Below are 24917 nucleotides of genomic sequence, written 5' to 3' on the forward strand. Positions count from 1 at the left end.
TATCACCACATTGCAGTGAATATTCTGTGTGTGTCTCCTGGTACATTTTGCTACAGTTTCCTGAAGTTACATTCTTGGATGAGGATGGGAGAGTTATAGGGTCTATATATCATCTTCCTTTCCAGAGTAAGTTTGAGGAATAGGATGATGTTATGAAAATCATTTCTTTTATCAGCTGCCAAAATTGTCCTCTTTTCTCATGGCCTCCTTGAGCACCTTGAGCTAGCTGGCAGTCTGCATGGGCTCTTTCCTTTCAGGTTTATCCTTACTCCTGGAATGCTGCCTCCTAGGGTTTCACACCCTGTGACACAGGGATTTCCAGGGTCCCCGCCTCTGGGTGGCCTGGGACTCCAATTTTTTCAAAGTGATCTCAAATGCATTCTTTTTATTAGTTCTTTGAGGCATTTGGTAAGATTCCTTTTAAAAATGTTCAAGCTTTTTTAGTTGTCACTTGGAGAATTGGTCCAATTTACCTATTCTTTCACTCACAGAAGTAGCAATTCCACACTTTCAACATTACTAGCTGGTGCCAATTTGCTGTCCAAAAGGGTTTATCTACTAAGTAACAGTGAATAGCATGTCCACTGATGAGAGATATTTACTTTACCATGCGTACCATTTTGTACTCTTGGCCTTTCTTGCTCTGGGTATATATTACTTACTCAAAAATACATATAAAAATTATTAAAAATAGTAAGAGTGAATCATCATTAATTTGGAAGGCAGATGCCTTCAAGGACACTAAGCCACATGTTGTAATTTCTTAACCCTGCCTCCTAGTGTTTTCTTTAATTCAATATTGAGCTGATTATTATGTCAGCCAGGAAATTATTTTATAGATGACAATGTCTATATTCACAGAATCTAAAATGATTAGTGTCGCTGGATTAGAATGGGTCCAAAGATCACAGTGATGAGAAGAATTCAATCAGGAAGTCTTAATGTATATCAGAGAAATGACTAGTTCATTTGTTGCTATGGGGAAAATGATGTTTTCAGTGCCTTTCCCATTATGAGCATTCTTAGATTTAGTAAAATTCAAAACAGGTCAGTATGCCAGGAGGCCTAGGCCTGTAGGATGCAATGTTGTAAATAAACTCAGATAAATTTTGGAAATCCGCTGTATTTTATTTAGTATATGAAGAAATAAGAATCTTTTATCAGGCCAATGATATCTATATACATGTGTAAGTTATTTGGAGTTGGACTTGTAGGGGACTTCAGAATTTGTTTAAAATCACAAAAAGGTAAGCTTAAAGTGTCATGAAGAAGAAAACTGTTAATTCTGATTGCCAATGAGTGAATAATTTCTTGACACCTTATTATTATGATTTTGAAGCTTATTGGCCTTCCCTCCCTCCCTCACGTGTCTAGAATTGCTAAAATATAACATGTTTAAAACTAGGACAGATACCCATTCATCTGGAATGATGTGAGAATGAGCTTTCTTCTCACACTGAAGGATGGTCCTCAAGGCCTCCCACACTCTCTTTACCCTGAGGATTCTATAATCCCCCAAAATTATGGGTCCACCACTATGTGTGTGGAGCAAAACTGCTTAATTGGAGGACCTGTCCATAATAAATAAACTGTTTTTTGAAAATAAACTAATGCTATCAATTCTCATTTATTTAACTTTTCCTCTTAATACATATCTACCCAAGTAATATTTATAAGTGAAAATTTAATATTGGAAAAGACTGGCACCGAGTAAGTGCTCAATAAATGTTTGTATTATTATTACTAATATGCTTTTATACTGAATCTAGAGTCTTCTGTATTCTTAGTAATCCATTTACATTCAATAACTGAATTTCCTTTTTGAAATGTATCAATCTTTACTTTGTGGTCATAATTAAAATGTAATGATCTATTAAAGATTTATAAATTAGATAATCACAATAGATTGACAAAATACAACATCCTTTCATTATAAAAACCTTCAACAAATTGGATATAGAAGGAATATACCTCAACATAATAAAGGCCCCATACAATAAACTTACCTCATACTTAACAATGAAATTTGGTTAAAAGCTTTTTCTTTAAGATCAAAAAGAAGACAAAGGTGCCCACGCTCACCACTCTTATTTAACACAGTACTGGCTGTCCTAGCTAGAGCAATTAGGCAACATAAAGAAAGTAAAGGCTTTCAAATCAGAAAGTAACACGGTCTGTTTTTGCAGATGATATGACCTTATATATAGAATATATATATAAAAATCCTAAAGACTTAACCAAAATGCTGTTGGAACTAGTCAATAAACTCAGTAATTTGCAGGAATAAAATCAATATACAGAAATCAGTTGCATTTCTATATGCTAACAACTAAATACCTGAAAAAGAAATTTTAGAAAATCCACTTGTAATAGCATCAAAAAGAAGAAAATATTTAGGAATAAATTTAATCAAAGAAGTGAAATCTGTAAACTGAAAACTGTTAAGACTTTGATGAACGTACAAGCAATTGAGGCAGACAGAAACTAATGGAAAGATATCCAAGTTCATGGATCAGAAGACTTAATATTATTAAAACAGCCATACCACACAAAGCCATCCATGGGTTCAATGCAATCCTTATCAGAATTCCAATGCATTTTCACAGAAATAGACAAAACAATTCTAAAGTTTGTATGGAACCACAAAAGACTCCAGTAGCCAAAACCATCCTAAAAAAGGAGAATGAACAAAGAGCAAAAAGGGGAATCACACTTCCTGATGTCAAGCTATACTTCAAAGCTATAGTAACCAAAACAGTATGGTACTGGCATGAAAACAGACACCTCAATGGAAGAGAATCAAGAGGCCCAGAAATAAATCCCTGCATACATAGTCAAACTAATTTTTGACAAGGGAGCCAAGAATACTCAGAGGAAAGAGTCTCTAAGAAATCATATGGGGAAAACTGGATAATCACATGCAGAGAAGTGAATTTGGACCTTGATCTCGCACCACTCACAAAAATGAATTTGAAGGAGATTAAAGACTTAAACATAAGACTGGAAGCCAGAAAACTCCCAGAAGAAAATATAAGGAAAAAAGCTCCTTAACTGGGCCTTGTCAATGATTTTTTGTGTATGACACCAAAAGCACAAGCAACAAAAGCAAAAATCAACAAGTGGGGCTACATCAAAATAAAAAGCTTCTGCAGAGTGAAAGATACTAGTAGAATAAAAAGGCAGCATATAGAATGGGAGAAAATATTTGCAATATATACATCTGCTAAGGGGTTAATATTCCAAAAAAGAAAACAGAAAGGAACTTATACAACTCAACCACAAAAAAAGAGCAACAATAAAACCTGATTTAAAAATGAGCGCAGGAACTGAATAGGCATTTTTCCAGAGAAGACAGACAGATGGCCAAGAGGTACATGAAAAGATGCTCATATCACCAGGGAAATACAAATCAAAACCACAATGACATATTTTCCCATATCTATTAGAATGGCTGACATTTGAAGTCAAGAGAGAACAAGTGTTGACGAAGATGTGGAAAAAAGGAAATGCTTATGCACTGTTGGTGGGAATGGAAATTGGTGCAGCCACTAGAGAAAACAGTATAGAGTTTCCTCAAAATATTAAAAATAGAACTACTATATGATCCAGCAATCCCACTTCTTGGTATACATCCAAAGGAAATGAAAACAGGATATTGAAAAGATATCTGCATTCCCATGCTTGTTTCAGCATTATTCACAATAGCCAAGACATGGAAACAACCTAAATGTCTATCAATGGATGACTGGATAAAAAAAGTTGTGGTATATTCACACAATGGAATATTATTCAGCCACGAGAAAGAAGGAAATCCTGCCATTTGTGACAACATGGATGGACTTTGAGGGCATTATACTAAGTGAGAGAAGTTGGAGAAAAAGGCAAATACTGTATGATCTCACTTATATGTGGAATCTTAGAAAAATGAACTTGTAGGTAGAGAGAGTAGAATGGTGGTTACCAGCGGCTGGGGGTGTAGAAATTGGGGAGATGCTGGCCAAACTTGAACTTTCATGATAGTAAGTTCTGGGGATCTAATGCACAGCTTTGTACTCTGGTTAACATTATTGTCTTATGTACTTGAAAGTTGCTAAAAGACTACAAATCTTAAATATTCTCACCACAAAAGAAGAAATGATAATTGTGTGACATGATGAAGGTGGTAGCCACGGCTACGGTGGCGACATGCAATAAAAAAGTGTATCAAATCAACTCATTGTACACCTGAAACTTACACAAATGTGTATGTTATAAAATTTTTAAAAAGTATATGTTAATGATATCTCCACAATGAAAAAAGCCTATAAATCAAAGGCCTGACCCTGTAATAGATAGAAAATAAGAAGTAACCAGGGTTAGACGGTGATTATGTTTTCTTTCTTTTTTTTATTTTTTTTTTATTTTTTTTTTTGTGATTATGATTTCAATGGTTCTGTTCTTTCTGTGCTTAGTAGAAAATTTTGACTTTTTTTTTTTAAAATAAATGCCAAGAGAATTCTAGGCTTAAAGTTTAAAATAATTTACAAGATGAGTGTGGTTTGTTTCTCATAGGCCTCATTTATCCCTGTAGCTTTAAATAGGTTAGCCTATGAATGAAAGTCTTACGTGGAAAATAATTATGAAACCTAATAAATTTGACTTTAAAATGGCCCAGTGAGAAAAGGAACAGTCACTGCTTCAGAACCCACTACTCTTCTAGTACCTTCATGGGGTTTCAACCAGTACAGGGGTCTCAGTGTTCTTCAGATAAGCATTTGGGAACTTTCATTTTCTTTTTTATAGGACTGAGTGGCATGCAGGGGACAGTGAGGTGGACGGGAAGCACAAAATGGAAAGTACTATTACTATTTTAAGATTAAAAGCAGCCAATTCCAGAAAACATTTTTGTATTTTAACTCCTTACACAGAGGGAAGCATTTTTTAAATAAATTTATTTTTTATTGGTGTTCAATTTGCCAACATATAGAATAACACCCAGTGCTCATCCCATCAAGTGCCCCCCCAGTGCCTCTCACCCAGTCACCCCCACCCCCCGCCCACCTCCCCTTCCACCACCCCTAGTTCACTTCCCAGAGTTAGGAGTCTCTCATGTTCTGTCTCAGAGGGAAACATTTCAGTGTTATTTTTAACTTCTGACTCACAGTGCTACCTTTACAAGGGAAAGGAAACAACATGTGTCCCTTGTGGTCACGAATTAAAGGACTCACTAGAATTTCTCCAAGCCTCTGCACTTTTATCCACCTCTAGCTCCCTCTGCCTGTGCTTAACTAAACCCAAACAAGAACTCAGGGAAGATGCGGTTGGAAGGTGTGTACTAGAGCTGGGGTTCCCAGGGTTGGGTCTCAGACCCCAGAACTGTTCATGTGATACTAAATGTCAACACCGTGACACACTCTGTTAATTCCATGCATGCTCCTCCCTTCTGCAACACTGCCTCATAAATACCGGGCGTATTTGAGCTTTGCAGTAAGAAAGGCAAGAGATTATTTTTAGAGCTACACCCCTGCACCAGTAAATATATCCAATAAACATTTCTATAACCATTTTATTTCATCTTCAGGGAATAGTTTCCCCTACAGTTAGAGAAACTGACCCATCTCTAATGGCCAATTAATCTCAGCTGAGGGTAAGGGGACATGGTGAGCTGGAGGTCCTTCTGGAGAAGAAAAACCACACATTGAAGGCAGAGGCCAGAAATTCAGGCACTTTGAAAGGTCCAATGGGTAATAGGAGTTTGGAATAGGAATATATGAATTCCTACCTATAGGAATATAGGTAGTATATTGTGCTACCACAGTACAATGCAATGGTCAGGAAATGCTGTGCTGGCCAACTAGAGAATGGACAGCCCCAATTCATATGTTTAAAAAAACAAAACAAAACATCCCACCATGCTGGCTAACCTGAGAGGCTACATTCACTCCATCAAGACACCCGTCTGGGATCATTCTGTTATTTTTATTTATTCATTTATTTTTTTAAGTAACACAGGGCCTGAACTCATGAGATCAAGACCCTGAGATCACGACGTGAGCTAAGATCAAGAGCTGGACACTTAACCGAAGTCGGACACTTAACCGACTGAGCCACCCAGGCACCCAGGATCATTCCTTTATGTTTTAAATTGAATTTAACTTACATTCAACTAATTAACATAATGTATTATTAGTTTCAGAGGTAGAGGTCAGCGATTCATCAGTCTTATATCATACCCAGTGCTCATTACATCACATGCCCTCCTTAATGCCCATCACCCAGTGACCCCATCCCCAGACCCCTCTACCCTCCAACGACCCTCACTTTGTTTCCTATGGTTATGAGTCTCTTGTGGCTTATCTCCCTCTCTGATTACATTTTGTTTTATTTTTCCCTCCCTTCCTCATGCTCCTCTGCTTTGTTTCTTTTTTTTTTTTTTTTTCTCTGCTTTGTTTCTTAAATTCCACATACGAATGAGATCATATGATAATGTTTTTCTCTGGAGGATCACTCTTTTATTTTTTTAAGATTTGATTTATTTATTCATGAGAGACACACAGAGAGAGGCAGAGACACAGGCAGAGGGAGAAGCAGGCTCCACGCAGGGAGCCTGATGTGGGACTCGATCCCAGGACTCCAGGATCAGGCCCTGGGTTGAAGGTGGCGCTAAACCGCTGAGCCACCCGGGCTGCCCAGGATCATCCTTTTAAAGAAGTCCTATGTAAACAGGATTAAAAGGAACAGGGTTTATCACTTATTTCTTTTAGCTTGCCTGAGTAGATATTCAAAATAAGTAAAGCTTAGAGAAAGGCCAGCCCTGTGAACAGACAAGAGTAATGAACAACTTCTTTGAAGCTTCCTAAAGTTCTCTCTTCCCCACCTAAAATGTCACTGGCAAGTCACTAGGCTCAGGGCAGAGGCCTGGAGGGAAGAGCAGGGAAGGATGTCACTTCCTCACAGTAGCTTCAAGGGCCCACGTGTGAGTTTGGCAGACACTCAGCTATAATGTCATGGGAAAGTCATGGGAAAGGCGAAAAGCTGTCAGGTTTTTGTGGAGCAAACGCATTTCAAAAGAAATTAAAATCTCTGGCCAGCCAGGAACACTGACAGCTCGGAGGCCGGGGAGCGAGGGAGAGCCAGGTGTCTGGTGGTGGCCAATGAGTGACACATCACGTAACTAAACTAATGTTATTGAGTGTCTGTGTTATGTGCCGTGTTTGGTGCTGGGGACACAAAGATAAATAAGCTATGGAGCCATCCGTCACGTGAGACAGACTTGTAGCTGCCTACAATATTCTATCAACTCTGTGACTCACGTTTTTTCATATCTAAACATCTTCAAAATTGATGGCATCTCACAATGTTGTTGGCAGTAGTTTTCTACCCCCCCTTCTCATTGGTACATAAAATAATTGCATTTGTTACAACAGAAGAAATATAATAAATAGATTGTGACATATTGCTACCGAATAGGAAAAACAGTAGTTAAAATGTATAGGTTACAGTGAACTCTTGAAAGCTTTTAATCAGGGGAATCACATGTGAAATCTCTGTGTCCCTTCCTCCCCTCCTCTTGCTTGCTCCTTCTCCTCTTAGTCAATAACCTTTCGGAGCACATTCTCTGGGCCTTGTTCTCTGTTCCATCCCAGGGATTCAATGGTGAAAAAGAGACATAACCATTAATCAACTGAGTCTAATTGACGTTTATAGAATACTTCATCTAACGGTAGCAGGATTGCGTGTTCTGCAGCTCACATGGAACATTTGCAAAGACAGACCACCGTCAGGACCATAAAACATGCTTTACCCAATTCAAAAGAATAAAGATCATAAAAAAAATATGTGTTCAGGCTATAATGGAATCAAACTAGAAATCTGTAATAGAAAGATGGCCAGAAATCCCAAGGTATCTAAAGACCAAATAACACACTTGGAAATAACATGTAAGTCCAAGAAAATGTTTCAAAAGAAATTAAAAGGTACTTTGAACTAAAGGAAAGTGAACATTTCTCTTTTCTTTAAAATGTGGGATCTCGGGATCCCTGGGTGGCGCAGCGGTTTGGCGCCTGCCTTTGGCCCAGGGCGCGATCCTGGAGACCCGGGATCGAATCCCACATCAGGCTCCCGGTGCATGGAGCCTGCTTCTCCCTCTACCTATGTCTCTGCCTCTCTCTCTCTCTCTCTCTCTCTGTATGACTCTCATAAATAAATAATAAAAAAAAATTAAAAAAAAAAATAAAAGGTGGGATCTCCCTGCCAACAATGACAGAGCTAGGGCAGGATTGGGTTGAGATTGATGTTGGGAAATTAGAGAGAGAGAGTTGACTGTGCAACTACTCTGGTTTCTCAGAGGGCTAGATTCTGCTGGTACCTATATCTCCTCTTGCCCTGCAGAGAGACAGAGAGAGAGAGAGAGAGAGAGAGCAGGGACATCTGAGAGTTAGAAGAACGGGAGTCAGCTAGGAGAAGCAGGGGCTAGGGGAACTCAGGCAGCTAGAAGAGTTCATTGCAAGGGGGTGAGGCTGGAAGCGCATTAGAAAAATGAAAAGCCTAGTGTGGCTGAAGCGCACAGAGGAAGGTGGGAAATGAGGCTCTTGAGGGTTTGGGTGGAGGAAAGGACAATACACCATGGGGTGGGGGGCAGGAGGTGGATCTCATTAAACAGGGGGAAAAGAAACAGGGAAAGGCCTTAGCAGCTCACACAGCAACCACTGTCTGGCTTCCCTCCTTAATGTGGGTCACCTCCCCATCTGGGTTGGGGCGGGGTGGTGGGTGAGACAAGAGCCCTGAGAAAAGGTTAGATGTTACTGGAGATTCAAATGCGAAAACAGGCCTGTATTTGTAGTCTCACCTGGTGCAGGTAAGTTTCAGCTGAGGTTTACTGCCCTCGGGATGCTGGGTCCGGGCCTAATGTTCCAGGTAGGATATAGGCAGTGCCAAGAAGGACTCTTCAAGGGAAGAGTCTCCAGGAAATGGTCTGCTGGAGTGAGAAATTCATGGAGTACATTCACCTACATTCACCTGCCTGGTCTGGGGAGTCTGGGAAAAGAAAGTTTCCACAAGCAGCCATCAATTTTTGTATAGGAGTTCCTGTCCAGGGCAAGGTGCTTCAGGATAGGAACTGGAGTCCCATCCTCTTGGAGGAAATTAGGAAGGTGGGATTTTCTGTCTAAGGACGCAGATTTACTGAAGGAAGAAAGTAAAAGAAAATTAATGTATTAATTTGTGTGTTTTCCTCCCCATGTTGTTGAGTCCTCCATCTCAAGCAGGTAACTGAGTTTTTAATTTCCCTCTTTTGGGGTCATTAGTGTGCCGTAAAGCAGAACTTGCATGAAGGCAACATCTGACTGTGCTAAGTGCTGAATATTTTAGTGACTCAATGGGGGTGGAGGCAAGGGTAAATGGCAAGAGGAATTTTTATTTTTTATTTTTTTTAGGACCTTATTTATTTATTTGACAGAGAGAGCATAAGCAGGAGGAGTGGCAGGGAGAGGGAGAGGGAGAAGTAGGCTCCCCACTGAGCAGGGAGCCCAACGTGGGGTTTGATCCAAGGACTCTGGGATCCTGACCTGAGCCAAAGGTAGATGCTTAACCAGCTGAGCCACCCAGGTGCCCTGCAAGAAGAATTTTTAAATTCCCAACCTAGGTCAAAAGGTGAAGGTATATACACCCCAAAGATAGAAGGAGCAAGTATACCCCTAGGTAACAATGTTACTGAGGGGGCCCCAAGATCTCAGAGAGGCTGGGCACATGCTGCATTTAGGAAGGGTGAAGCCTAGGGCCAAAGCTGTGTCTGAACCAGCAAGGCTTGCAGGCAGCAGATCCCTGAACTTGGAGCCGAGAGAGTATCTCCATGGTAACCAGTAGGAACCTAAGACCAGGCTGCTTAAGACCCTGGGATATTTTGGCAGCGCTTAAGACCTTGGGACCATGGTTGTGCCCTGGGGGAACGGTGAAGTGAAGCCCAAAATAAGTGAGACTGGATATCCCAACCATCTTGTGGGATAGAATCTTAGGGTAGAATTTGTTAATTTTTTTTTAAGATTTTATTTATTTATTCATGACACACACACATACACACACACAGAGGCAGAGACACAGGCAGAGGGAGAAGCAGGCTCCATGCAGGGAACCCAATGGGGGACTCGATCCTGGGTCTCCAGGTTCACACCCTGGGCTGAAGGTGGCACTAAACCGCTGAGCCACCCGGGCTGCCCAGAATTTGTTAATTTAAAAATTTTTTTAAAAATGTGTTAAATTGTGCACACTTGAGTGAGACACTAAGATTCTTGTCCATTTGAAGGGGACAACTTTGCCCGCTGCGTGGAATGCATTATAAGGAGGCAAGCGCAGAATTGAGGAAAAATGGAAGGCTGTTGTAGTATCTAGGCAAGAAATAGTGTGGCCCAGGATTAGGGTGATGCGAGTGGACATTGAGGGAGTGGTAAGGTAGGAAGTGGTGTCAACATTTTTTGGGACCTGTGATGGATAATCTCCTAAGGTGGCCCTTGATACCTGCCTTCCTATGTGATTCCCTACCCAAAAGTATGGGCAAGACCTGCCACTTGCTTCTAACTAATACAGCAGAAGTGATGGGATGTATATGATTATGTGATTGTGTTACTTAAGGTTGTAAATCTCAGCGTGATTGAGTTACTCCCTCCCTTGCTGGCCTTGAGAAGGCTGATGGCCACGCTGGAGGACCCTACATAGTAAAGAACTGCAGGTGGTCTCTGGGAGATGAGGGTAGACTTTAGTCAACAGCTCCAAGAAACTGACAAACTCAGTCCTATAAACTATTGGTGGAACTGAATTCCACCAATCCCTTGAATGAACTTGGAAGTGGATCCTTCCTTAGTCAAGCCTTAGATGAAACCACAGTCCTGGATGACATCTTTTTTTTTTTTTTTTTAAGGGGGGGTGGTTTGGGGAGGGGCAGAGAGAGAATGCCAAGCAGACTCCATGTCCAGCTTAGAGCCCAACATGGGGCTCAATCCCAAAACCCTGAGATCATACCCTTTGCCGAAATCAAGAGTGAGACACTTAACTGTTGAGCCACCCAAGTGCCCCTTGGATGACATCTTAATTGCCTTGTGAGACCCTCAGTAGGGGACCCAAACAGGCTATGTCTGTAAACCAGACCTACAGAAACTGTGAGGCGATAAATGTGTGTTGTTTCCAGTGACAAATTTGTTACATAGCATCATACAGCGTGATGCCTTGTTCTCCAGAGAGCACCTGTCTCTACCCATAGGCAAATCTAAAGGCCTACGTAAGAGATCATTACCTTCTATTCACTCACTTTCTCAATTTGTCTCTCTGGCTGCATCTAGCTGTAGTCTCCTTCTTGGGACCCAGTTTTTGGATTTCTGTTTGACACTAGTTGGAATAATACCTTCCCTGGACCTTATTTAGGTTTCTGAGCCCATGCTTTTGCTGGACAATGGTTTTGATTCTGCTTCCCTAAACCTTCCTCCCACCCTGGCTCCCTATACCCTCTCCCCTCTTTTTCTTTCTCTTTTAAATATTTTATTTATTTATTTATGAGAGACACACACAGAGAGAGAGGGAGAGACACAGGCAGAGAGAGAGGGAGAAGCAGGCTCCACGCAGGGAGCCTGATGCAGGACTTAATCCTGGGACTCCAGGATCACACCCTGGGCTGAAGGCAGGCACCAAACCAGTGAGCTACCCAGGGATTCCGCCCCCCCCCCCCATTTTTTTTTCCTCTTTTAAAGATTTTTATTTATTTGAGGGAGACAGAGAGAGAGAGTAGGGGAAGGGAGAGAGAGAATCCTCAAGCAGACTACCCAACTCAGAGTCCCAACTGCAGAATCCTCAAGCAGACTACCCAACTGCAGAGCACCAACTCAGGCTTCATCTCATGACCTTGAGATCATGACTTGATCCAAAACCAAGAGCCAGATGTTTAACTGACTGTACCACCCAGGTGCCCCTAGGATGGTAGCTTGGACAGATGCCAGTATAGAAACCAGATTGAAGAAGAGGAAGTTGGGCAGCCCGGGTGGCTCAGCAGTTTAGCTCCCACATCAGGCACCTTGCATGGGGCCTGCTTCTTCCTCTGCATGTGTCTCTGCCTCTCTCTCCCTGTGTCTCTCATGAATAAATAAATAAAATCTTTAAAAAAAAAAGAGAGAGAAGAGGAAGTTAGAAGTCAAAGTACTAGTTAAGAGATGACTGGAGGCAATAGGAATGAAGAGGAAGAGAAAGATTCAAGACACCCTTTGGAAGTAATATTGATAAGCCCTGGTAAAGTTGAGGGGTAAAGGAACAAAGGTCCTAGATGATGATGGCTTATAGCTCCGGTGACTAGATTGAAGTCAAGCTCTTAGCCCTCACTGAACCCTTTTAAACCAAAACGGCATGCAAGTAAACCTACACTATGAGAGATTTGAAAAGAAGGAGCTCTTGTCTCTAGATTCATCCTGGTTCCACCACTAATCTGGCTCAGTCACTTCCTACCTATATATCCCAGCAGTTACTTAGCTTACAGAGTCTCTGGGGTTTTGTTTGTTTGTTTGTTTTCTGGAAATAATAATGGAACATACCCTAGAGTGTTGTTGAGGATTAAATGACCCACTTCACATAGAGTGTTTGGCACAGTGCTCGGCACATAGGAAATGCTCAAAATATACCAATTTTTATTACTGAATGTGCTCTCTTTGGCCCCTCGTGCTTTTACCAGTTTCAGATTTCCTACTGCTTTGTCTTCTCCCCTCTGAACTATACGTTTCATCTCCTAGTTTTCACAGAACTCCTAGATTTAGCTTTTCCTTGCTTTGGCTTTGGTACTTATCTAGGTGTACGACACGACCACCAGTACCTGGTCATAGGTAAGGAATCCTTCTGCCCTTTTCTTCACCTCATGTTTCTGCTGGGTACATGTGATCAGAGGCCTAGGCCTGCTTTTCTTCTAGATCTGCCGACAGAGAAATCTGTAGAGCAGATTTTTGCAAGGCTTTTGCAGGACTGCAATTTTAAATACACTTGAGTACATATTTTCTCTTGTAAAATACATTTTAAAATTTTGGGACCACTTCAAGCTCCTGAGTGAAATTTTAGAAATGCAGCCTCAATTTTCTTTTTTGTTTTTAGATTTTTTTATTACAACAGGATTGGATTGGGGTGGGGATTCTGTGTGGGGCTGGTCCACTCAAGAGCCACTTGGCTCCTTCTCTCACATCAGTTCATTGTAATTCTAATTCATGCCCCAGGGAAATTACCAACTATTCAAGTTCTAGATATCAAGTCCCCCCCCCCCCCATAGTCAAAACTGAATATTAAATCCATAGCTGATGAAAATCTATTACATGCTCACTTTTTTGATGATGTCCTGGAAGGCAACGGTATCATTCACACAATATCAGAATACTTGCACGCAGAAGGCACGCAGTGTTTGAAAGATGGATGTCAATCCTCAGAAAGGGAATTTAAATCCCTGATATAAACCATCTTTGAGAGTGATTATTTCATGTGCCATATTTCCTTTTTGTTTTTGTTTTTGTTTTTTTTTTTTTTCATGTGCCATATTTCTAAATGCTGATCTGATGATCTGATCTGGTCTTGCAATGCCCGAAAAGACAGAATTTGGGGCAGGGTTTTTGCCTTTCAAACTTAGAGTATTAACTGAGCTTTGAAGAAACTAACTTCAAGGCAAGTAAAAGAAATACACCTGAATGTTAGTGGTAGGAAAAGATTTTGATTCAACTTTTTCCCTCTGTCTGTCTCTGTCTCTCACACACACACACACTTACAAAGCCTGACCCCTTCCTGTTGTCACAGTACTCTTCTTTTGGCTGCTTCCCACTGCCAGGGAAATTTCTGGGGCTCTCCAGACTACACAGCAGACAAGTGTAGAGTGAAGATGTTGATGATTGTGCTGCGGCAGCTTTATCAAGGAGCCTGTCAAAAAATGCAGTTGTTCTTAGGGGCTGCTTATCTGAAATTGAGTGACATTATCAAAATGACTTCAATCCAGTTGGTTGATTAGAAATGCAGTTCAGGTTTAGGCTTCCTTGAAATTTAGGTCAGTCAACTTCAAACCATGTATGGGAAGCTAAGGGCGGAAAAAAAAAATCCCACGTTTCCCATGGGACGCGAAGGACATTATCTTCCATCAAGTGACTCATAGAGCTAGTGGGTTATAAAACTGAGACTGTGATTTGTTATCTCTCTTAAGATTGCATGCAGTTGATAGCCAATTCAATCAGTCTTAATCCAAGAGGGCTGGTTTATTGGAAGGACGCTGGGGGGCCTGGAAGAGGTAGCCTTCCAGAGGAACCAGCTTCAAGCCTGAGGGTGAAATCAGAACATTTGTACAACAAAGGGAGCTCTTTTTTTTTTTTTTTAAAGATTTTTTATTTATTCATGAGGGACACAGAGAGAAAGAGAGAGAGGCAGAGAGAGAAGCAGGCTCCATGCAGTGAGCCTGACATGGGACTCGATAGATCCCTGGTCTCCAGGATCACACCCTGGGCTGAAGGCAGTGGTAAACCACTGAGCCACCCGGGCTGCCCAACAAAGGGAGCTCTTAAACTCTGCCTCTTATTTCTCTTTTTCTCCTTTTTGGTGTGGGTTTCATGTTCTTAGGCCCTGCCCCACAGTGGGAATTTGGACGCTAACTCTAAGGCCACAAAGAGGAATTAAAAAAAAGAGGCTTCCCTGCCAGCACCAGCCAGTATAATGCTGGGCAAGGCCACTGACTGGCCTGGCTTTTGTCCTGTGCCAATCCTTGGAGACAGGGAAGCTGAAGCTTCCTGGAAGCTTGACTCCAGGAAGAACTGCATTTTTTTGCTCCTTTTCCTGCTTCTCTCCTTGCTAGGACCAGCACCCCCACTTTTACACATGCCTTACTGTACAGCTAAGGTACGTCCTCCCCGTGTAAAGGTCAAGGAGTTAATGATTTTTTTTTTTTTTTTTTGAGTCTTCCAGCACAAAAGAGAATATCTACGGAGTGACCACTTGAGGTCACCCTGTATGTTTTCCAGACACGTTGGCGCCAGGACCCTGGGCTCTAGGGCATGAGTGACTTAGGGACCATGCTTGAGCACTGGTCCTTTTTTTTTTTTTTTTTTTTTAAGATTTTATTTATTTATTCATGAGAGAGAGAGAGACAGAAGCAGAGGCACAGGCAGAGGGAGAAGCAAGCTCCATGCAGGGAGCCCAATGTGGGATTCGATCCTGGGGTCTCCAGGATCACGCCCTGGGCTAACGGTGGGCTAAACCCCTGAGCCACCCAGGCTGCCCTACTGGTCCTTGTTTTGATCAGTTCCTGGCTGCCTGAGACCAGACCACAATTCTCAATAAAACCCCCAGACCCCAAGCAAGGATGAGACTCAGTCTCCTTTCCGAGTTTCCCAGATGTTGTGTGTATCTCTACTCTGTCTAGATTTTCAGTAAACTCTGCTCTCACTTCCCCTTGACTTCTGGTTTGTTTCTATCCTGCATGAAGTCAAGGATGGTCTTGGCTGGTCCGCAGGCCCCCTTCTGGGTTCTCAGACCCAGCCAGCCTGTGTGTCACTCGGGCCAATCACTGTGGCCAGAGAAAGGGGTTGTTGAATGCAGCCTAGACTGAGATTGAGGCAGGTGGCTATGCATTTACCAGGAGGGGAAGCACACCTGCTGAACAGACAAAGGTGGGAGAAAAGCCCCTAGACACACTCAAACATAATAAACCATAACTTGATGCTTGGTAATGTGTTTAAGTCACAGAGGTAAAAATATTCATCACACTCTCAAGTGCCCCATGCCTCTCAATAAGTTAGATTTACAATCAATATCCCAATTTTTTTTTTAATCCATAAAGACATTCCAAATTACTTGAGATCTCCTTACGATGGTTTTTCTTTTCTATTTGCCCAGTTTCAATACAGCCTAATATTTACGGTGAACATTGTGATTGGCTTACTCAGCACATCTTCCAACCTCGTTTCAGAATTCCTCACTCCGCTGCAGAGTCTGGAAAGCAAATCCATCCCCTGGATCTCCTCGCTCCTAGGTTCTGGGTGTGCATTAGGCTCTGCCAAACAAAAGCACCGGTAAAAGAGCTGAATTTGAAACTGGGTTTTAAGTAGGGAGAGAAACCTAGCTTGAGATACTCATTTTGCTGGACGCTAACATCATGACACGGTTCTGAAGCCAGCACCTGTGCTAGCAGTTGCCCAATTTAGCAGATGGCTTCTGAGTTTGTGGCAAGAGAACTAGTTTCAATGGTGGCCAAGTTCTACATTAGGGCCTTGGAACTGGTTTTTGGAAGCTCCCCCTAGCGTGTGTTCTTTAAACCTTCCCGTTGATTATGTAAGTCATGTAAAAGCCTGCAATAAATCCTTTTTTAATTAAACAGCTTGAATGGATTCTGTTCTCTGTGATCGAACCTTCACTGATACGACATAGAAATGAGTCTTTAAAATGTCACTGATCATCTTGGTGGTTTTATTTTTCTTTTCCATCTTTTTAATTACATGCATACTGAACACGAAGTGGGGTTGTTGGCATTATCGCTTTCAGTGAACAGGTGAATCGGAGAGTGATCACAGTCCCCGCAAGACAGTTTGTTAGATTCTTAGGGGACACCTGCTATTTTACAGTGTGCCTGGGTGGGAGATCTTCCATCCGCCCCTCCAGATCCACAAAGCATGCATGAGTTTACAGGACAAGAAGTTCTCATCGGAGCAGACTGGATCACTCGCAGACATGTGGAGGCCTTGGAGGCTACAGCTACCCGCTGAACCCCTGACACAATCCCAAAACGAAAAACAATCACCTAATCCCAAAGCCCATTTCTTATTGGAATAGAATGAAAACGCTTACCTAGATCTCACCCTGTTAGGGGCTGGGGACGGAATGCTAATTCTATATTACAAAATAGCCTTGACTGGAGAGATTCCCCAGAACAAAATACATTTTGTTATTTTTCAAAAGGAACATAAAATTGAGAAACAAAGGTTGAGAAATACGGTACCAGCGTCTTGGAACCAAAGGGAAGGAGGTTAGGAAAGAAATCAGAGGGGAAAGGCTGAGGGCAGTAGGGAAAAGGTCCCAGACGGGTCGGTCCCACTCACCAACTTGTGGCATTTGGTCAATATGAAAGCTTGAGGTTTCCTGCCCTGTTACTTCATTTACCCTCAGTTGTTCAAAGCTGGGCTCTTCTGGACGTTTCATCCAGTCTTAACGTTCTAAGGGGAGCGCAGAAATGGTCATTTGATGTGAGAAAGCAGGAGACGTTTTAATTATTTATTTTAGATTTTATTTATTCCCGAGAGACAGAGAGAGAGAGAGAGAGAGAGAGAGAGGCAGAGACACAGGCAGAGGGAGAAGCAGGCTCCATGCAGGGAGCCCGATGGGGGACTCGATCCCGGGACCCCGGGGTCACCCCCTGAGCCAAAGGCAGGCGCTCAACCCCGGGGCTACCCAGGGGCCCCAGAGCAGCCGTTTTCATGTGGAAAGCAGCAAATGCTCGCGGCCCGAGTGCCCCTGGGCCGTGGGGGACAGTCGGGGTGGGGGGGCTACCTGTAATGCCCCTCCTGCCCGGGGCCGTGCCCCCCCAAACCCCGAGGCTTGAGCGCTTCGCCCCACGGTCCGGGTTCGGGCCTTGCGGAGGCCGAGCCTGCCCATCGCCCAGGGGCCACCTGCCGGGCTCCCTGGGGCGCCGCCCGCGGGGCGCCGAGACGCAGAGCCCGAGAGTCCTCGGAGAAAGCCACGCGGTCGCGGAGGAGCCCGGCGCCCAGCGCGCCTCGGGGCTGTCCCGGGCGGGGGTCCGTCGGGGCGGCCTGCCAGCTCCGCCTCCTCCGGGGCGCCCTCTCCGCTTTCGCTTTCTGTTCCCGGGTCGGGGAGGCGGGCGCGGCGGCGCGAGGGCCAGCGGGGCAGCGGCGGGCCCCCAGGTACGGCGGGTCCGGCCCCGGGGTCCCCCGCCGGCGCCCCGACCCCCGGCCGCGCTGCGGGGCTCGAGAGGGGCTCGAGAGGGGCTGGAGACGGGCTGGAGAGGGGCTCGGCGCCGGCCACCTGCTGGGGCCCGCGGGGGCGGCCGGGGAGCCGGGGCGCGCGGCGGAGGCGAGGGAGGCGCAGAGGGCAGGGCTGGGGGGGCTGGGGGGGCTGGGGGGGCCTGGGGGCGGGGGTGCGGGGGGCGCAGGGTCAGCGCGCCTCTTCCCGGCAGGCGGGAGCTGCCCCCTCCGAGCGCCTCGCCGCTGGTCGCACCCCCCGCTTCCTCTCCGGCCCCCCCCCCCCGGGCTACCCCCCCCCCCGACTACCCCCCTGGCCCCCCAAGCCCCACCCTCGGCCCCTCCGGCTCCTCCCCGGGCTCCTCCCCAGCCCCCCCGGCTCCTCCGAGGCCCCCCCACTCCTCCCCAGGCCTCGCCCCCAGCTCCTTGGCTCCTCCCCAGGCCCCTGTTCGGCTCCCCCCGGCTCCTCCCTCTGGAACCCCCCCCCCCGGCACCTCCCCAGGACCCCCACCTCCCCAGCCCCCCCGGCCCCCCCACCTCCCCATCTCCCCCGCCCCCCCCACCTCCCCATCTCCCCCGCTCCACCCCAGGCCTCCCCTCGGCTCCCCCCGGCTCCTCCCCTTGGCCCCCCAGACCCCTCCCCAGGCCCTCCCCTCGGCTCCCCCCGGCTCCTCCCCCTGGCCCCCCGGCCTCCCCACCTCCCCAGCCCCCCCCCGCGCTCCACCCCAGGCCTCCCCTCGGCTCCCCCGACTCCTCCCTTTGGACCCCCGCCCCTCCCCCGGCCCCCACCACCCCCGGCCCCCCCACCTCAGGCCCCGCCCCCGCCCCTCCCCAGGCCCCGCCCCCGCTCCCCAGGCCCCCCACCCCAGGCCCCGCCCCCAGGCCCCGCCCCCCGCTCCCCCCTCGGCCCCCCTCCTCCGTCTGGCCCCACCCCCGGCCTCGGCGCAGCACCAGATGTGGGCTGGGGAGGGTGCCGCGGGTGGGGGTGGGGGTGCCTTGGGCGGGATGGTTGCCAGAGAAAGCAGGTGGCCGGGCTGAGCGGGCCGGTGCTGAGGGACGGGAGGCAGAAGGCGCCCCGACGGGCTCTTTCCTTGCCTCTGCGTCCTGGGTCCCTGCGCCAACCCCCTCCGCTCCGCTCCCCTCTGGGGTTTTGCCCCAAGCAGGTTCTCCGGTTGAGCAACTTCCAGTCCCTGCGGGGCCGGCGCCTTGCCCGCCGGGGTGGGGGGGCCCTGCAGGGTGACTTCTCGGAGGGAGAGGCCTGGACGCTTCCTTAGTGTCCCTGGAGGTTCTCTGTAGGGCCACGTTCAGAAAGAAAGGCTCAGCTCTCTGCAGAGTGTTTGCTCTCAACTCAGGATGTGGTCAGTTAAAAACAAGAACAAAAACCTAAAAAAAAAATAAATACAGGCCAGTGGTGTTCTCTTTCCCCAAGGATTGGGAATTGTGCTGATCCCAGAGCCCATGTGCAGGTCGGTCTAAATGAAAGAATTCCAGTTGGTTAAAGACAATTTGAGTGAATTCAGCGTTTTTGTCTGTTTACCAGCGGTGACAAGCTACTGCAACGCTTGATGATGTCATCGTTCGGGACATTTTGGGAGAAGGTCGGTTACCTTTCGGTGGTAGATTTCCCATTGAGTAGGGTTCCCATAAAGGGAAGGGTGAGCTAACCCAGGGTCAGTTGCCCCTGCCTTCCCCGTGGGTGGGAAAAGTCCTAATCCGCAGAGGCAGCAGCCTCGGTAAAGTTTCCTAAAGTGCCTTGAACCCTTGCTGGCGGCGCAGGGAAGTCAGGTACCCTGTTACCACAACCTTGACCGGGAAAGATGCTTTATTTAGTGAGATCAGAGGCCAAAGGCAGATGCCTGGCAGGTCCTTGAAAACCTTTCTCTCTGGGCTCTGAGCCTGTGTATTCACCTGCCTGCGGGTATTTTTCCGTGCGTATCGCAGAGACCTCACAAACATATTTCAAAAATGAATTCTTGGTCGACCTCTCCTCCCTTTTAAAACTGTCCCACCTCTGGTCTTCAACGTCTCAGTAAATGGCACTCGTGACTACCCAGATGTTCATTCCAGAAGCCTGGCAGCCATCCTGATGTGTTCTTTCTGTCACCACCACCCCCCCTTGCAGTCCACCCCAAATGGAGATGTTGAGTCCCTCCCTCTCTCTGTCTCTCCCCTCCCTCGCTCTCTCTGGTGACACCACTAGAGTACAAGCCACCAGCTTAGTTTGTCTAGACCCCTTCTCTGACTGGTTTCTGAGCCATCCTTCCTGCTCCTTTCTTGATCCACGTGGCTTCTTAAAGTGTGACCTGGATCCTGAGACCTTCTTTCTAGCTCAAAACCCAGTGGCTTCTCGTTGTGCCTAGGCTGGGAGTCAGAAGCCTTCCCGTGCCTCCAGGCTGCGTGGGGTCCGGTCCCATCTGCGGCTCCACGTGCATCTCTGCAGCATGTTCTGCTTTAGGGTCACTGGCCTTTCATAACCAGGACTCTACTGCCTCTGAGCCTACAAATATGCTTGCTCTTCCCTCGGTCTGGAAAACTCTCTTTCTCTCTCTTAGGTAGTTTGATTTCGTCCTTTAAATCTCAGCTAAAATACTCTCAGAGAACCCCCAGGGTTGATCCCCTTGCCCTGTTATTCTCTTGCAGTTTGTTGTGTTGTTGTTGTTGTTGTTGTTTTCTCCCCAGAGCCCTAGTCATGGTTAAAATTCCCCCTGCCCCCAGCTCTGTAAGCAGTTTGAGGTCAAGGATCTGTGATGTCTTATATTGCTGGTGTCCAGCAAAATCCTTGGCACATAAGAGTAAATATTGGTGGAGTGGATGATTGCAAAGATTTTGGTAAATATTGGTGGGATGGATGATTGTAAAGATTTCGTAAATATTGGTGGGATGGATGGTTGCAAAGATTTTAACTCCGTCTTTACAACAATGCTGTGAGAGAGGTATTATTATTTTCTCAAATTACACATGAAAAGAACGCAACAGGGATTAAATAACCTGTCCCAGGTCGCACAGTAGGTGCCAGAGCAAGAACTCAAAGCCAGTTTTTCTTTTCTGACTATAAGTGTAATATGGATTATTATTAACATAGCTATGGTTCTAGATATTTATGCCATCTACACTGCATGTTCCATAGTGGTTTCCTGGCATTACATCTCTTTTGAGGCACAGTCGTGTTATCTTTGACTCCATCTCCTTATGGACTCAACCTTGTAAAGCCTTGGCCAGGAGGTCCCACTGCCAACTCCTTTAGGGGCCTGTAGGCCTTGCTGCCCGCTCAGAACCAGATGGGATTTTTAGATTTCCTCCTGGACTTTCGGGAATACTTGGGGCCATCTGGGGCCCTCCCAGGCCTGAACCTGCCGCCTTCATTGCACTCACAAAGCTCCTGCCATCAGAAATTCAAAAAGGAAACATCACTCAAGTTCCCTTTATTTCTCATGTCCCAACTTCAAGGGAGATCCATCGTGTTGGCCCTGTGCTAGAAATCTGCTGAGGGAGTAAAAGTGGGAACCTTTTACTATTTTGGTGTTTAAAACTTTATTCTTCACCTTCACGTTGCTTCAGTTCTCCGTGGCTGGAAACATCCTTTCGTTGGTTCTTACCCACATACCAAAACCCAAGAAACACATGAACAAAAAAACCAGTTTTCCCTGTTCACCCCTGGAATAGGTTTGACCCTTTGATTCTCTCTTCTGTTGCATCTGGGTGGTACCTTTTTTTTTTTTTTTTTATAGATTTTATTTATTTATTCATGAGAGACAGAGACACAGGCAGAGGGAGAAGCAGGCTCCATGCAGGGAGCTCGATGCGGGACTCGATGTGGGACTTGATCCCCGGACCCCAGGATCACGCCCTGAGCCAAGCAGACGCTCCACTGCCGAGCCACCCAGGCGTCCCCCTTGGGTGGTACCTTTTGAACTGAGGTTATGGTGCTTCGGTGCTTACTGCCTGTGTTGGTAGTCTATGTGCCTGCAGGTCTGCTCTGAGGGGAAGCAGGGTGTAGGCCCCTCTGGCTGTGTTTTTGGCAGGGGAGCAGGATGGAGAGAGAGGGGTTGGCGAGAGCCCCACATAGGGTTGAAGAGGGTAAGACCAGGCCGTCGCAAGGATTATCCAGGAGGTTCTCTGCTTGGCTCTCCAATAGAATCTCTAGAAGATTTTTTAAAATTCTGGTGCCCTGACCTCATCACCATAGATTTCAGTTTAATTGTTCTAGATAGAGACCCAGGCATCGGTCATTTTAAAAGCTTCCCCTTCCCCGCTGATGTTCATATGCAGCCGGAGTAGAGAACCGCTGACCTAGAGGTGGAGCCCCATGTACTGCACTGTCGTCCCACCACTTTCTCATCTGCTCTGTATGTTCAGGAGCCCAAAGAGCTTGAGGGAATTAGGACCAATTACCTGGGCTCACTAGCAGACGAGTCCTGGCAAATACCCCTTAGAGAGGTTCTTTGTCTAAGAGGGAAACGTGCGTAGAATCTGGACTTCACAGCTTGGCGAAGTACTGCCAAGTTGCAGGGGCAGTTAGAGACCTCCCATTGGCAGTGCTCTCAGCCGTGGTTGCCAACTCTCTTGTAATTCACCTTCCTCTTGTGTCCTAAGGCCTCGTCAATAAAGACCAAGATAGAGTCTGCAGCAGGACTCCCAGCATGCTTTGAGCATCCCCTTGGAGTCCCTATCCTCCTCGCCCTGTGAATAATCATTCCCCATCCGGATGGATTGGATTGATTGCCCAGCCAGCCCTCTACTTTGTCCCTTTGCGCTTTCACTCCTGCCCTGGTTTGCTCCACCTGCAGTGGCTTCAGTGGCCTCCCTTCATTTCTAAATCCAACCCATCCTTCCAAACTGTGCTTTGATGCTGGTCTTGCATGAAGGCATCCCCGAGTTGCTGTGCAGCCCGTGGCACGCTCTCCCTTCTGCCCCAGCACTACCTTTTATGATTATTCCGAAGACGCTCCACACTTGGCTCTGTTGCATTCTATCATTTGTGCATGAGTGTTTTCTGTCTTGCTGGATTTTGGAGTCCTTGAAAGCTGTGGGATTTGTGTCTTGTGTATTGTTATATCCCACCCCGTGCTCCGCACACGGCCTTGTGTGGAGCGGGCATTCAACATAGATTTGTTGGATGATTGTCAGAGAGGATCCAGGAGACTGTTAGGTTTGTCACAAACTATTGGTGAGGAAATCACCATAAACCCTTTAAGTCATTCCTGGCTAAATACGTGTTAGATGAACCTTTGGCATGACATTTGACAAAGACACTACTGTTATTAAGTGTTACTGTTAATGGATACTTGCCTCCCTGTCCCCTTGCTGCTCAGCAGCTGTGTTTCCTTCCCATGTGTCCTATATGTGGGGATTCTTTACCTCGTACACTTGGTGGGGAGCCAGACTTGTCCTGCAGAAGCTGTGAAGTCCAGATTCTTGCTTTTCCCACCTCCCTAACTGGTAGTGTGGATACCTTATCTCAGCTGAAAGAAGTACTGCCAAATTGCAGGGGCAGTTAGAGACCTCCCATTGGCAGTGGCTGCAGCAGGATCCTGCATCTGATCTCCAGGCAGCAGGGCAGCTTCCTCCAAGGTCCAGTGTGGATAGAGGGGGGTAGTGGTCACTGCTCAATTTCTCTGATATGCTTCTGGCTGGCTGTCTCTTGGCCTGTTTTCCAATCCTCCTGACACCTCTGTGACCCTTTTGGCGGCTTACTTAGGGACCTTGTTCTATTTCTTTGGACCAAGAACCCTGACTGATAGAGTTCATTTAAACTTGGAAAGTCAACTGGTACTTTTTCATAGGTGTGAAGACTGTTGCTGACCATTCACTTCTTTCTTCTAGGAATCAATATAGGGAAGGTAATACTCCTTTCAGGTAAAGACCTAGAACTTTTGAAAGTTTGTATCTCTATCTGTTAATCCTGGGTAGATAATATTGTGAAATTATGCCATCTCCATATAATATTTCAGTGACTCAATTTTTTTTTCGGGGGGGGTGGTTATACATTTGTGCCACCAGGTGGTCTGAGCAAGAAGATGATATCTCCGTCTGTCACATGGCCACTTGCAACCATGCCATTTCTATCGTCCTCATTCTTGCTTCTCTTAACTGTGTCAACTCCTTCCTGGTGTCAGAGCGGTGACACTACGTCTCCGAAAGCTACCAATGGGACACCATTCCCTTGGGATAAAATACGACTTCCTGAGCACATTGTCCCAGTTCATTACGATCTCATGATCCACGCAAATCTCACCACTCTGACTTTCGAGGGAACCACGGAAATAGAAATCGCAGCCAGCCGGCCTACAAGTGCGATCATCCTGCACAGTCACCTTCTGCAAGTATCTAAGGCCACCCTCAGGAGGAGAGTTGGAGAGAGGCTGACTGCAGAACCCTTGAGAGTCCTGGAATACCCGCCTCACGAGCAAATCGCACTTGTGGCTTCCGAGCCTCTGGTGGTTGGGCTCCCGTACACAGTTGTCATTGACTACACTGGCCATCTCTCGGGGCATTTAAATGGATTTTATAAAAGCACCTACAGAACCAAGGAAGGGGAAGTGAGGTACTTTTTTCTATTTTTCTTTTTTAAACTTCAAGTACTGCCCATACTAAACTCATTATTTCATATGGATTATTTCTGAAATCTCCCTTGATCATTGAATATTTTGATTTTGCGTTTCATTTACAGCTAAAAATAGCCAATAGATTCTTTTCTTTGTTTTTCAGATCTCGTGTTTTCATTCTGTTTTAACCAGTTTTCTTTCCTTCCGCTCTGTCAAAGTACCTATTTATGTAATTAGATTTCATGTATATAATAAACATTTTTAATTCTCTCTAGTATTAGTTTCCTAGAGCTGCTATAACAAAGTACCATAAGCTGGGTGGCTTTGAACAACAGACATTTATGCTCTCACCGTTCTGGAGGCTAGTAGTCAGAAATCAAGGTATCAGTAGGGCTTAGCTCTCTCTAAATCTCTGAGAATCTCCCTTCCCTCTTTTTAG

The 24917-nt window shown here is 45.8% G+C and overlaps 1 protein-coding gene across 4 annotated transcripts in view; it reads left to right on the forward strand.

The window, feature by feature from the left end:
* Positions 1–17751: 17751 nt before the first annotated feature.
* Positions 17752–24917, forward strand: part of ERAP1 (endoplasmic reticulum aminopeptidase 1) — a 42695-nt gene continuing 35529 nt past the window's right edge. Inside the window, exons 1-4 of one of the 4 annotated variants that reach the window (XM_072736698.1) lie at positions 17758–17876; positions 19474–19531; positions 23757–23789; positions 23934–24477. In XM_072736698.1, coding sequence (XP_072592799.1) covers positions 23951–24477 — 527 coding nt within the window. In that variant the 5' untranslated portion in view covers positions 17758–17876; positions 19474–19531; positions 23757–23789; positions 23934–23950. Of the gene's footprint in view, positions 17877–19362; positions 19532–23756; positions 23790–23933; positions 24478–24917 lie in introns of all 4 variants that reach the window. The other 3 variants (XM_025992856.2, XM_025992855.2, XM_072736699.1) reach the window with 3 other exon arrangements.

The sequence above is a fragment of the Vulpes vulpes genome, chromosome 14 (assembly GCF_048418805.1).
Source record: "Vulpes vulpes isolate BD-2025 chromosome 14, VulVul3, whole genome shotgun sequence".
Classification (NCBI taxonomy): Eukaryota; Metazoa; Chordata; class Mammalia; order Carnivora; family Canidae; genus Vulpes; species Vulpes vulpes.